The following is a 14,805-nucleotide window of genomic DNA, read 5'->3' as shown; positions in this document are numbered from 1 at the left end:
ACCAGAGGCTTTCACCAAAATTAGCTTATTAAATTTCAGTTTTACAGGAAAAAGTTTAAAGGAAAAAGTTAAATAATGTCTCCAACAACACATCTACACAAAAGAATATTATCTAGCTACATAAGCTGATACGGAAAGATGTTAAGCTATGGTTAAATACAGAAAAGAAAATTTAGCTCAGTATATGTAACATATTCCCATCTGTATTTATGTATGTAGGTTTAAAATTGCCATATATCTTGGCCTATATATAAAAAGAAAATTTCTGAAAGAGGCCGGGTACAGTGGCTCATGCCTGTAATCCAGCACTTTGGGAAGCCAAGGCAGGTGGATCATCTGAGGTCAGGAGTTTGAGACCAGCCTGGCCAACATGGTGAAACCCCGTCTCTATTAAAAATACAAAAATTAACTGGGCATGGTGGTGGGCTACGCCTGTAATCCCAGCCAGTTGGGAGGCTGAGGCAGAAGGATCACTTGAACCTGGCAGGTGGAGGTTGCAGTGAGCTGAGATCGCGCCACTGCACTCCAGCCTGGGTGACAGGGCAAGACTCCATCTCAGACAAAAAAAAAAAAAAAAAAAGGAAAATTTCTGAAATGATATATGGGAAAATGTTAACAATGATTAATTCTGGAAAATTGGATAGTCAAAAAGGGGACAAGGCACTTTATTCTCCATCTTCTACCCTTGTATACTCAATTTTCACCAAGAAATTTAAAAAAGAAAAGTCTTCCTAACAGCAGTAAATGCATACAGCACCCAGATCTTGGTTTCTAACTACCATTCCCAAATGAAAGAAAAATCTTTAAAGAAATAGCTGATTCTACATACGGGTCAGAGCAAGTACAAAATGAGCTGGGGCATCTTGTTGTGCCAGAAAGGAAAGAAGCACCCACAAACTAATGAAGGCATGTGAAAAAGACAAGATGGTGTGACGGGGCTCTCACTAGCCAAATCTATGGCAATTTGAACATCAGAATTACTGTAACTAAAAAATATCAAGAAAAGCAAGAAAGTGATTATTACAAGAGTCAAGATGTCAGTTAATTAAGGGGCAAGGAAGAAAGCACACAGTGGGCTTCAAGAATGCTGGTGACAATATTTTTTTGATCAAGAATAATTACAAAAATGTTTGCTTTAATTATTTATTAAATAGCATGTATTTGTAATATGGATTTTTAAGCAGATATGGTATTTCATAATTTTTAAACAAAAACTTAAAAGTTCCAGGGAAAAAAAGAGGTCAAATAAAACAGCCTCCTAGGAAGAAAATTAAAATATTTTACCTGCAAGAATATGTAGGCTCCCCTACTTTAAAAACACGACCACAAAGATGAGAAGGTTTGTTTGCTTGCTCAAGTTTTGGAAATCCAAATGCAGGATCTTCACCACAAAGGTACCATTCCATTGGTCCCAACAAAACATGCTGTGCCAGCATGTCTTCTTTCTGTGGAAAAGGGTTGGGACCCCTGCAGTAGATTTTGGGTACATAGTGGGCTAAATGCTGGTACACTTCTCTAGTGAGGTCAGTTGCTTGCAGCCATTTCTTTAAAAGAAGAAAAGAGAAGAAATGGTTTTAAACACCAACAAACGAATTTGAACAAATTCACCCTACTTTCTTTTAGGTACAAAAATAATGACAAAAGCATATTAAAATAATTTGTTTACAACACTCACCAATGTACGTTAGAAATTCAATCTATTAAAATGCCAAGTATGTTTAAATCCTACTTTTAAGTGTAAGTAAAATTAAAATGAAACAAACCTCCCTCCTTCCCTGCAAAATGACTCTTGAAGCAATCTTCTCTAGGCAGTACCAGAAAATAATTACAAGAAATCATTATATAAGATATGAACCATTGAGCTCACCTAATGTCCTTCCTAATGCTTTGCTCAAATGTTATTCTCATTGTGATATCAACTCTCACGTCAGTTTGTCCATAGGAAGAGTGTACGGTGAATATGAACAGCCAATATGTATGGTGAACATGAACAGCCAATACACATTTCTTAATGATTGATAAACAAGTTTATACACCAGTCTCTTATTGAATAAGTCAGTCCACAAGAGACTGTTGTACCAATTATGCCTTCTTTCTCTGATCAACTTCTCTCTATAAGGCCTTTTCCGTTTGCTCTCCCCACTAAAAACAAATTTTAAAGCATGATTCTACTTAGATCTCATAGGTACCAACTCAATAACTGAATGCATGATCTCCCCTCTATGCTCCACCAAAATCTGTTATTTTCTCCATTTCCCTATTTTAGCTCAACCTGGGTATCCACACCGAAAAATCTGAAAAGCTTCCCAGCACTTTGGGAGGCCAGGCCAAGCAGATCACCTGAGGTCAGGAGTTCAAGACCAGCCTGGCCAACATGGTGAAGTCTCTTCTCTACTAAAAATATAAAAATTAGCTGGGCGTGGTGGCGCATGACTGTAATCACAGTTACTCGAGAGGCTGAGGCAGGAGAAATCGCTTAAACCCAGGAGGCAGAGGTTGTAGTGAGCCAAGATCCAGCCTGGGCGACAGAGCAAGAGCCTGTCTCAAAGGACAAAAAAAAAAAAAAGACTCACTTCTGCTAGAATGCAGTTAACTGAACCGTGAACAAAACCCACAGATGGAGGGAAAGAGGAAGGGGGAAGTGAGTTGAAAAACTACCTATTGGGTACTATGCTCACTACCCGGGTGCAATATACTCATGTAACAAACCTGCACATGTATTCCTTAAATCTAAAGTAAAAGCTGAAATTAAAAAAAAACTCCAATGTTTACCTATGGATTACTACCTAAATTCTAGTTACATTTTTATTTAAAAAAAAAAAGTATGTTCAAGTGATATGTAACATCATAAGAAGTCAACATAAGGTCTTCATTTTAGCTATTACTTGTATATTCTTCAGACCACTCCTTCTAAAAACAACATACAGAGAGATTTAAAATATGCATGAGGTGATGTATATTAACTTTCTAGTCAATTTCTGTTTTCAGAGAACTTTTACTAAAAATGTAAAAATTTTGTTCATAAGTTAAGGGACTGGATAGAAGCTTATAACCAAAAACGGTGAAAGAGTTTTCATGCTTAAAGTGAAACTAAACTATTTTCCAAATATTACTAACATTGTTGTGTTTACATTATGCAAGTAGGAAAGAGACTAAATTACTTTCAAAACAACAGCATTTCTTCCCTGGTGGCCAAGTGGTTAGGGAAAAAAAAATAAAAATAAAAATAAAACAGCAGCAGCAGCATCATTTCTTAGGAGACAATCCTACAGGCTTTAAGTATTCTCTCCCTTCAGAGTGACTCAATCAAAATTTTATATATACATACACATCCTTTAAGCTCAGTAATTATAAAGAGGACAAGTTTTAAAAAAAGAAAAAAGAAAAAGAGTCCTCAACAAGCATACTAGAATCTTATTCTTTGAGCTAAAAGACCTCGTTTTGGCCTCATTCAAAGGTAAATGGCTCATTTTTCACCCATTGTCAGCAAACCAAAACAAGAATGAAGGTAGTCAAATGATCCTAAGCGCTTTTTTTTTTTTTTTTTTTTTTGAGTCTCGTGCTGTCGCCCAGTCTGGAGTGCAGTGGTACGATCTCGGCTCACTGCAACCTCTGCCTCCCAGGTTCAAGTGATTCTCCTGCCCCAGCCTCCTGAGTAGCTGGGGTTACAGGTGTGCACCACCACACGCGGCTAATTTTTGTATTTTTAGTAGAGACAAGGTTTCACTATGTTGACCAGGCTTGTCTCAAACTCCTGACATCAGGTGATCTGCCCACCTCGGCCTCCCAAAGGTGCTAGGATTCAATTTACTCTTTATGAAAGAAAAATTAAGCAATAAGACCAAAATAATTCACCTCCATGATCCTAGAAAGTTAAGTGCTTCGGACTTTTTTTACAACATATTGAAAGATTTTATTTAAAAACCAGTTTTTTTCCTTATATTTTATGTTCCCATTCCTGTAAAACTTCACTGTTGCAGAATTTTAATACAAGAATGAAAGGTTACTTTAGAAGGGATGCTTTTTTTTTTTTTTTTTTTTTTTGAGACGGAGTCTTGCTCTGTCACCCAGGCTGGAGTGCAGTGGCGCGATCTCGGCTCACTGAAAGCTCCGCCTCCCAGGTTCACGCCATTCTCCTGCCTCAGCCTCCCGAGTAGCTGGGACTACAGGCTAGCATGGATGCTTTCTAAAAAAAATTACGCAGTCAAGTGACTGTAACGAGAGCAAATTTGTTCACAGATTTCTTCAACAAAAATTCAGACGCTAGTATCAGCTTCTGGTTAAGAAAAAAAAAAATCGGCCAGGCCCATTGGCTCATGCCTGTAATCCCAGCACTTGGGAGGCCAAGGCGGGTGGCTCATTTGAGTTCAGAGGTTCGAGTCTAGCCTGGGCAATATGGCAAAACCCTGTCTCTACTAAAAATAAAAGAAGATTAGCTGGGCATGGTGGTGCATGCCTGTAGTTCCAGCTACTCAGGAGGCTGAGGTGGGAGGATCACCTGAGCCCCGGAGGTTGAGGCTTCAGTGAGGCATGATCACGCCACTGCACTTCAGCCTGGGTGACAGAGTGAGATCCTGTCTCAAAAAACAAACAAACAACAAAAAAAAACTAGCCACTTTACATAAAAATATTATTAGTAAAACAAGCAAGTATTTCACTCTTTATTACATATTATTATAAATAACAAGACTTAAAAGTCTGGTCCAAGAAAGGCATGCATATGCTCCCCATTTTTCAAATCTTTACTACTCCTGGGCACAGTGGCTCACGCCTATAATCCCAGCACTTTGGGAGGCCAAGGTGGGCAGATCACTTGAGGCCAGGAGTTCGAGACCACCATGGCCAACATGGTGAAACCCCATCTCTACTAAAAATACAAAAATTAGCCAGGAGTGGTGGTGCACGCCTGTAATCCCAGCTACTTGGGAGGCTGAGGCAAAAGAATCGCTTGAACTCAGGAGGTGGAGGTTGCAGTGAGCCTAGATCACGCCACTGTACTCCAGCCTGGAGGACAGAGTGAGACTCCGTCTCAAAACCAAAAACTTTACTACCATTATATGAAAAATTCACAATCACCTAAAAGATTTGGGCTCTATTACAGGCACTTTAAGCTGATTAAACATACATACTTAATATAAAAAGCAAGAAAAATTTATAACTGTCTTTCAGAAGTAGCTCACACATTTCCCCAAAGAATAAAATCTATAGCTTTTCATATTAGTTCTCACTAACATATGCTAACTGCAACTGTTTCTTCAACATGAAAAATTAAGATTTCCAGTTTGGTTGGCATTTTAATTTGTCTTTATTTCAGACACTTGTAGCTGTCACACCCATGTGGCACAAGAGAGTAATAAGCATTCACTATCTTACTACAAGTCCCTCTTAAGGGAAGTAAAGAAACTGTCAACTCATTCCTCTAAAGTAAACATGTTATGACAATGTTTCCAGGAGCTTTCCCTCTATTGAATACTAAATTTAAGCCTTGGGATAGAAAGCAAGTACAATAAAATAAAAAATGAAATGAAAAATGAAAGAATCCCTAGAGGTTAGTTAGCCTTTTATTACAGTCTCTATTATTCTATACCCAATTAAAATTGTATCCTTTAACTACTTTTGGTTTTGCTTTCAAACAAGGATAAGCAACATGTAAGTTAATCATAAAACAACTAGTGCTCATAACCATAAAAACAATAGTGTTTAAGTGGGAGTTTTAGGGAATATATTGAGAAAAATTTTAAACAAATTATATTAAGAGCTCTACAAATTAAGGAGAGTATTTACAAATAAAAATAATATAGAAATTTAATAGGTCAAAAGACTAATTGAAAATGGGCAAAGAAGACATAAAAATGGCCAATAAGCTCATAAAAAGATGTTCCAACATGACTCATGAGGGAAATGCAAATCAAAACCACAATGAGAAGGCATAACACCCAAAAGAATGGCTGTAATCAAAACACAGGCAAAAACAAGTGTTGGCAAGGATCTGGAGAAATTGGAACTCTCATGCACTACTGGTGGGAATGTAAAACAATGCAACTGCTTTGGAAAAATCTGGCAGTTCTTCAAAATAGTTAACATATGACCCACCAATTTCACTTCTAGGTATGTATATACCCAAGAGAAACAAAAGCATATGTCCCCACAAAAATTTGTAAAACATGTTCACAGCAACATGATTCATAATACCCAAAAAGTAGAAACAACCCAAATATTCACCAACTGATGAACAGATAAATAATATATGGTTTATCTATACAAAGGAATGTCATTTGGCAATAAAAAAGAAAGAATTACTGACACAGGTTGAGCATCCCTAATTTGAAAACGTGAAATCCAAAATGATCCCAAATCTGAAACTTTGCATGCCCACACGATGCTCAAAGAAGTGCTCACTGGAACATTTGGATTTTGGATTAAGGATGCTCAACTGGTATAACTGCAAATATTTTAAAATCCAAAAAAATCCAAAATCCAAAACACTTCTGGTGGCAAGCGTAACGATACTCAACCTGTACATGGTACAACATGGATAAATATTTTATTTTTATTTATTGATTTATTTTTGAGACAGAGTCTCGCTCTGTCGCCCAGGCTGGAGTGCAGTGGCGCGATCTTGACTCACTGCAAGCTCCGCCTCCCGGGTTCACGCCATTCTCCTGCCTCAGCCTCCCAAGTAGCTGGGACCACAGGCGCCTGCCACCACGCCCGGCTAATTTTTTGTATTTTTTAGTAGAGACGGAGTTTCACTGTGTTAGCCAGGATGGTCTCGATCTCCTGACCTTGTGATCTACCTGCCTTGGCCTCCCAAAGTGCTGGATTTACAGGTGTGAGCCACCGCGCCTGGCCCAACATGGATAAATATTTAAAACATTATCCTAAGAGAAAGAAGTCAGTCACAAATGACAATATGTTGAATTCCATTTATACGAAATATCCAGAATAGGCAAATCTACACAGACAAAAATTAGTAGTTGATTAGACCTCAGGAGTTTAGGTGTGAAAGGGAAGTGACTGCCAATAGGTACAGGATTTCTTTTTTGGGGTGATAAAAATGTCCCAAAATTGATCATAGTGATGATTGCATGAATCTGAATATACTAAAAACCACTGAATTTAACTGTACAGTATGTGAGTTATATCTCAATAAAACGGTTTAAAAAATGTACAGCAAAAAGATAACTAATACAGACCTAAAACTCTACATAAAATTTAACAAATTCATTATTTATTAAAACAAAATTTTTTTTTGAAGACAGGGTCTCACTGTATCACCCAAGATGGAGTACAGTGGCATGATCATAGCTCACTGTAACTTCTAACACCTGGGCTCAAGCGATCCTCCCTGCTTAGCCTTCTGAGTAGCTAGGACTGCAAGTTCATGCCACCACACCCCCAAATAGCTGGGATTACTGGCATGAGCCAGTGCTCCCAACCTATATTTCTTTTTTTTTTTTTTTTTTTTTTTTTTTTGAGACGGAGTCTCGCTCTGTCGCCCAGGCTGGAGTGCAGTGGCGCGATCTCGGCTCACTGCAACCTCAGCCTCCTGGGTTCAAGCAACTCTCCTGCCTCGGCCTCCCGAATAGCTGGGATTACAGGGGTGCACCACCATGCCCGGTTAATTTTTGTATTTTTAGTAGAGACAGGGTTTCACCACGTTGGCCAGGATGGTCTCTATCTCTTGACCTTGTGATCTGCCCTCCTTGGCCTCCCAAAGTGCTGGGATTACAGGCAAGAGCCACCACACCCGGCATGTTTACTTTTAAAACCGTAATCACTCATTGGAACATACTATAACCATATGTAGTATGGAAAGTAAACAGAGCCAAGAAGTGTTGGGAGAGTCATACTTATGGAGTCAATTCTAACAAGAAAAGAGAAGAATGAGAAGAGAGGGCCACTGTAATATCCTAAACTTACAAATATTAAAGAGTCAGCTTAGATACTTTTCTTTGTGAGGCATACTAGCTGGAATGGATGGGATCACAAAAAGTTCTTCCTCCTTATAACAGGAATAAGAAAAGCGGTGTGTAAATGAAATGTGGAAAGGATGACACTAGTGCTCATTAGGTGATTTTTAAATGGAAGTGATCCTAACAAATTACCAATGACAGAGGTCTAAAGCCTGCAATCACTGTTTTCTCTACTTGTTTCTCTTCCCTAAAATGTGCTTTCAACCTAAGAGAAAACTTTATTAATTTAAATGTGTGATAAAAAGCTGAAGCCTAAGCTGAAAAAAACAGTTTTAAATGTTAGATGTTTTAACTTAATACAGACAGTAAAGTCCTCACAAAGTAAGGCAAGATTAAGGTTATATAGTTGAAGGAATTTTATATTTTAATATTGGTTTTTGAGGTAGGAGGATCTCTTGAGCCTAGGAGGTCAAGGCTGCAGTGAGCTATGATAATGTCACTGTACTCTAGTCTGGGCAACAGTGCAAGACCCCATCTCTTACCAAAAAAAGAAAAAAAAAAAAACTTATTGTTCAGAAAGGCATTTAAAAGTAAACAGGGTAGGCCGTGTGTAGTGGCTCACGCCTGTAATCCCAGCACTTTGGGAGGCCAAGGTGGACGGATCACCTGAGGTCAGGAGTTCGAGACCATCCTGGCCAATGTGGTGAAACCCTGTGTCTACTAAAAATACAAAAATTAGTCAGGCGTGGTGGCGTACGCCTGTAATCCCAGCTGTAATTCAGGAGGCTGAGGCAGGAGAATCACTTGAACCCCGGAGGCGGAGGTTGCAGTAAGCCAAGATCGCGCCATTGCACTCCAGCCTGGCGACAGAGCAAGACTCTGTCTCAAAAAAACAAACAAAAAAAGTAAACAGGGTAAAATGTAGCTCAGATTATGATCTTCACAAACTCAAATGAAGTCCAAATTAATAATTTTTTGTTGCATTTTCCTTGATTTTTCCTTACTGCATCTGCTTGAGAATTTCACTGAACAAGAACTAGGAGCACTGGCCTCCAGCACTACTTTTATAACCAGTCTCCTCAGGAGCCTCTACAAATTGGAGAACCTCTAATCACTTGATAGTTTGCACTTTTAAAATGGGATAACGGAATTTGTACCCTGTATCACTGGACCAAGACACAAAATTCAGTGAGAGAAAAAAATCAAAACAGTACTTTGAGGTAAGCAACAGATATCAATTAGAAGAGGCATGGAGAGCAAACAGCTGTCATTATTATTTAACAGTTTACTTGTAACACTACTTTCATTTTCTTTTTTCAAATCTCCGATAAACGAAAGGCAGAAATTCCTTGAGTTGTACAACGTTAAGTAGAAAGTAAATGAAAACAGACCTAGGCTAAACAAGTAAGTAGGTTTAAAAAAACACACCAAGGCAGGGCGCAGTGGCTCACGCCTGTAATCCCAGCACTTTGGGAGGCCCAAGCAGGTGGATCACCTGAGGTCGGGAGTTTGAGACCACCCTGACCAACATGGAGAAACCCCAACTCTACTAAAAATACAAAATTAGCCGGGCGTGGTGGTGCATGCCTGTAATCCCAGCTACTCGAGAGGCTGAGGCAGCAGAATCGCTTGAACCCGGGAGACTGAGGTTGCGGTGAGCTGAGATCGCGCCACTGCACTCCAGCCTGGGCATCGAAAGCAAAACTCCGTCTCAAAAACAAAAACAAACAACAACAAAACACCCAAACAAGCAAAGATTCAGCATTTAACAACGTATTTCTTTAAAGTTTTCACCTCTACTCCTGATATTTCTTTCTACCCGGACTTAATGTCCTCACCGATTCACGCAAAATAACTACTCACTGACCAACAGCTCCACAGTGCCCCCAATCCCAAATTTTGTTCGTAGCATTCAGATTGCTGACTTTTATTCACGGGTCACTCCCTTCCTAGCAGCCTTTTTAATTGGAGGTCTTAGAGGTGGGGCCCAAGCTGTCTCGGTCCATTCATAATCATTCTCGGCAATCTCTTCTAATGGGTGTTCCTACAACTCTGCTATTTACACTAGCATATTCATATTACAGTTTTAATGCAGTACTGCGTTTGAATGGTTTTATGTTTGGAGTATAACTGCTCCTACTACACTGTGACCAGTTCTCACGTTTAGCTTATACAGTATTTGTTGAAAGCTGCTCTATCAACGTTATATAACATTTGTTCTCCATCCAATTACCCCTAACTCCTAGAAAAAATATTTTTAAAATTTCCCAGCCTCCACGACTACTTTCTCATACTCAGTAAACTTTCCACACATGCATCAACGTTGTCAACTAATCAAACCGGTGCAAAAAAAAAAAGATAGCACTGAAACGGTTAACGAAGGGTAGTGTTGTTTGCCTTCTTGGTGCCTGGGGCAGTCCCAAAAACAAAGTAGGGGCTCGGTTAGGGTGGCATGTTTAGTCGGAGGAGCACACGGCTCCGCTTGTCTCAGGAAAAGCAATTAACTAGATAAAGTAGGGCGATTATACCAAAAACGCAAGAAGCGTCTCTTCTCCTCTTCCAAGAGCTGATATAAAGGGCAAAGGCCCATGTGTTGGGAGACTTAATGGGAGGCTGGGGGAAAGGAGGTATGATAGAAGAGCCGTGGGTTCTCCTGGGCAGAAAGGGAAAGTAAACGTAGTTAGTGCACAGCGCAGCTCTGGCAGCTGTTGAAAATGGAAAGAGAGGGGCAGGATCGGTGGCCTCCCCGGGCTATTACCCCACAAGGCGAGGGCCGGCACAGCTGTTTCCCCAAGTCTGGGTCGGGCTGCTCCAGGACGTCCAGGAGTCGGTTCCTCCCCGCAGGCGCGGCCTGCGAGGGGCAGACGCACCCGCCCGGGTCCCGGCACTCACCCCCGCAATCTCCTCGGCCGAACATTCCAGCAAACTCCGGTCGATGGCCTGCACCTCTGGCTCTAGCTCCGACGCCATCTTCTCTCCTCCTCCTCCCCAGCGCTACCGCCGCCCGGAGAGCTGCAGCCTCACCTAGGCCCCGGCGGCCTCGACTGCCACCCCTGCCCCAGGCAATCAGTCCCGGAGCCGTCCAAGTGGCTGCAGGTGGAGCAAGAGAGGGAGAGAAGGGTGACGTGAACCGGAAAGGAAGGACAGCGGCCTCCTGCGCTCCCTCCCAAGCTTAGCGCCCAAGAGTCAAGTCACTGGCTCGTCCCTGACCCAGGGAAGGACACAGAAAACCCCAGGCCTGACACTCTCGCTGGCCACTACCGCGTCCTGCACCAGGAAAGGGGCAATAACACCCAGGAGGGGAAGCGGAGCTTTCTGGGTACTGTAGTTCTGGGTGCTGTAGGTACAGCACAGCCGGGAAAAAGGTGGCGCCCTAATACGGTGCCCCTCGAATGCATTGTGGGAGTTGTAGTCCATTCTCAAGGGGCGCTGGCTTAAATGGCAGATAAGCGGGCGGGGCTTTTCTGCCCAAGGAGAATCATGGGAAGACAGTCGCGGAAAGCAGCGCCCCCTGGAAAAAAGCCAAAGAGAAAGATACTGTGGGAACTGTAGTTTTACTCTCCGAATCTCGTTTGTTCATTTTTGTATCCACAGCTTCAAGAACACTGCCTGGCACATGGTAGACCCTCAAGGACTTGCCAGTCTGGCATAGGGTAGGCACTCAAATACTTGTCAAAGGAATGAATGAATTACATTCTATTCCTGTGGTTCTATGTCCTGTCATCCATCGAACCCTCATCTTTTGTACGAGTAATGGAGGTGAACATTACCCACTTTTTTGAAGGTTTAAAACATGTTTTAAAAAATTTTTCAAACACTTTAGTGATGACCACTTATAAACTTTATCACAAATCTTGCTGCAAAGGAAAAAGAGTCTATTAGGCCAATTAAAAGATTTCCTCTTGATAGAGACATTTAATTTCTACAGATAATCAGACCAAGCTTGGTGGCTCATGCCTGTAATTCCAGCACTTTGGAGGCCGAGGGGGGCAGACTACTTGAGCCCAGGAGTTTGAGACCAGTTTGGACAACATAGCGAGACCCTCTTGATAAAAATCAAAAAATTAGCTAGGTGTGGTGGCACGCCTGTAGTCCCAGCTACTCGGGAAGCTGAGGCAGGAGGATTGCTTGAGCCCAGGCAGTTGAGGCCATCGTGAGCTGTGATCAGCCCACTGCACTCCAGCCTGCGTGACACAGCTGAGACCCTGTATCAAAAAAGAAAAAAAAAAAAGAAATAGGTAAACATTGTTAGACTAGCTATCAAAGAAAACTATGTTTAGTTAAACGTAATTAGACTCTTGACTGACAGCTGGGTGACTGGGTTTCTTACAAGTCTTCAATCTCTAGAGTTTGTCAGAAAATTGTTTATACCTTTTGTCAAGTGTGTTAATTTATTCCCAGAAGTAGGTTGTAAATTACATATAGGGGGGAAAAGTTCTGAGCCAGACCAGGTTTAGGACATGTTTATGTTTATGTTGTTTTGGGATTTTTTATAAACCAATACTATGATATTAACCAGTTTTTTAAAAAAGGAAATAAGAAACTGTCTGTATCCCTGTAACCTCACAATACAATTAAGCCTTGTTATCACTTTTTAAAAGTTATATATATATATATATAAAACATCAGAAATTCAAACTCAAAGGGAATGTTTTAAAAAAGGAAAATTGAAAACTTCCTATTCCTCTTACCCCAAGTCCCTCTCCCCAAAGAAAATCATTTTTAACACTGTCTTATGAGTCTGTCCAGAAAAAAGTATGCACCTATCTGTACAGATATTTATAATGAGATATCTTGAAATATTCTTCTATGTATTTTTCTTTTTTTGCCCAACTTCCTTACACTGATCCACTCAGGACAGAGTCAACTTGGAAGAAAACTGGGATTGTCCCAGCCTAGAAGCAAAAACAACATCTCTTGAGCTGTCCTAACATAGAATTTAAGTCATTAATAGACTGTAAAGGCAATTTCTGTTCTTAACATTATTTGCTTCCTAACATTATTTGTTTCAGGCCGAGCATTGTGGCTCACACCTGTAATACCAAAACTTTGGGAAGCCAAGATTGGAGGATAACTTGAGGCCAGGAGTTTGAGACCAGCCTGGGCAACATAGCAAGACCCCATCTCTACAAAAAAAATTTAAAAATTAGCCAAACATGGTGGCCCATGTCTGTAGTCCTAGCTACTTTGGGAGGCTGAGACAGGAAAGATCACTTGAGCCTAGGAGTTCAAGCCTGTAGTGAGCTATGACTGTATCACTGAACTCTAACCTGGGTGAAAGAATGAGAGCCTGACTCAAAAAAAAAAAATTGTTTCACTTGTGTGTCATAATTATGAATTTGGAGATCATCTTCACTTAGCATTAGTAGCATTAGCGGTGGGACTCTCCATGTATTAATACTTTCAAAATACTTTTTCATTTGCTTCTGCAAGGCCAGACAACCTAGAAAACATCGTATACTCAGGACCAGGCACTCTAGGAGTATCCTGTATCTAGGACCAATTGTACATCAGTTTCTAGGCTTGAAGATTCCCTAATAGTATTAATTCAGTTGTGTGCCATTTCTCTGTCTATAATTTTTGTTTTTTTGAGACAGAGTCTCACTTTGTTGCCCAGGCTGGAGTGCAATGGTGTTGCCCAGGCTGGAGTGCAATGGTGCAATCTTGACTCACTGCAACCTCTGCCTCCCGGATTCAAGCAATTCTCCTACCTCAGCCTCCTAGGTAGCTGGGATTAGATGTGTTGGTGGTATAGTGGTGAGCATAGCTACCTTCTAAGTAGCTGGGATTATAGGCATGCGCCATCATGCCTGACTAATTTTTGTATTTTTAGTAGAGACAGGGTTTCACCATGTTGGTCAGGCTGGTCTCGAACTCCTGACCTCAGGTGTTCCACCCACCTCAGCCTCCTAAAGTGCTGGGATTACAGGTGTGAACCACAGTGCCCGGCCTGTCTATGAATTTTTAAGGAGAGTTCTTTTTCCTACTCAGAGTCAAGGTAAAGAGCTTCTTTGTCATTTTTGTATGCCAGTTGGTGGGTTTTTTTCTAGTCTACCCTTTCAATGATACGACATTCCTTTGAAAGCCCTGGCTTTATGTAGGGGATCTCAGTTGCAATTCCAATGTTTCTTTGACCCAGGGTCTTGTTTTCTGTTCCCATGGGGGCATTAAAAGCTAAGCCCCAACTTCCAGTTAAATGTGGCAGATTGAATACCTCATGACAGTAAAGGGAGAAAAAAAGAAAAGAAGAGAGGATGACAGCACCAAAATTTGGTGGAAAGCAAGTAGTTGAGAAGTAACTGAGAGAATGCTGAAACCTCCGCTAGCAGTAGAGACACTGAGTCAAGCTAATTAATATGCAGTACCCTGAAAGACTTAAAAATTTGAGGCACCGTGTAACTCTGAAAGTGGGTGAAGACAATGCTAAAAGCAAGCTTATTGTTTGAAAGTCTGTATAGCAAGAAGTTAGATCTCATTTCCTACTCTGGAAGAAGACTGGAGCTTTATCCTCTAGAGTGACTACACTTGAGGGCCTTTTGACTGGGAGACACCAGACACAGCTGAGGACAGGGATACCGCACTGCATTCAAGAGAGATGAATCAAAGTCTACATAGTGAACAGGGATAACCTAGCTTATTTCCCCATTTGGCTCTGAGAACCTTAGTGGCCAGGCTTATACCTCCCAGGCAAGAGTTTGGGAGGGTCTTCTCCAGAGGGGTAGATTATCTCACCACCAAAAAAATCTGTAGAGGTCACGCCTGTAATCCCAGCACTTTGGGAGGCCGAGGCGGGTGGATCACCTGAGGTCAAGAGTTCAAGACCAGCCTGGCCAACATGATGAAACCCTGTCTCTACTAAAAATACAAAAAAAGCTGGGCATGGTGGTGG

At 41.1% G+C, this 14,805-nt stretch overlaps 1 protein-coding gene across 5 annotated transcripts in view; it reads right to left on the bottom strand.

Moving 5' to 3' along the window:
* The window catches only part of UBR2 (ubiquitin protein ligase E3 component n-recognin 2), a 128,799-nt gene extending 117,487 nt beyond the window's left edge, over positions 1–11,312 (bottom strand). For 3 of the 5 annotated variants that reach the window (XM_055389634.2, XM_055389633.2, XM_055389635.2), the window contains exons 1-2: positions 10,809–11,243; positions 1,285–1,544 (exon numbers count right to left, since the gene is read on the bottom strand). In XM_055389634.2, coding sequence (XP_055245609.1) covers positions 1,285–1,544; positions 10,809–10,886 — 338 coding nt within the window. In that variant the 5' untranslated portion in view covers positions 10,887–11,243. Of the gene's footprint in view, positions 1–1,284; positions 1,545–10,808 lie in introns of all 5 variants that reach the window. The other 2 variants (XM_019029814.3, XM_019029813.4) reach the window with 2 other exon arrangements.
* Between the last annotated feature and the right edge of the window lie 3,493 nt (positions 11,313–14,805).

Source organism: Gorilla gorilla, chromosome 5 (assembly GCF_029281585.2).
Source record: "Gorilla gorilla gorilla isolate KB3781 chromosome 5, NHGRI_mGorGor1-v2.1_pri, whole genome shotgun sequence".
In the NCBI taxonomy this organism is placed as follows: domain Eukaryota; kingdom Metazoa; phylum Chordata; class Mammalia; order Primates; family Hominidae; genus Gorilla; species Gorilla gorilla.
Note: the sequence above shows the minus strand (reverse complement) of the source record. Positions and strands in the feature narration are given on the sequence as shown.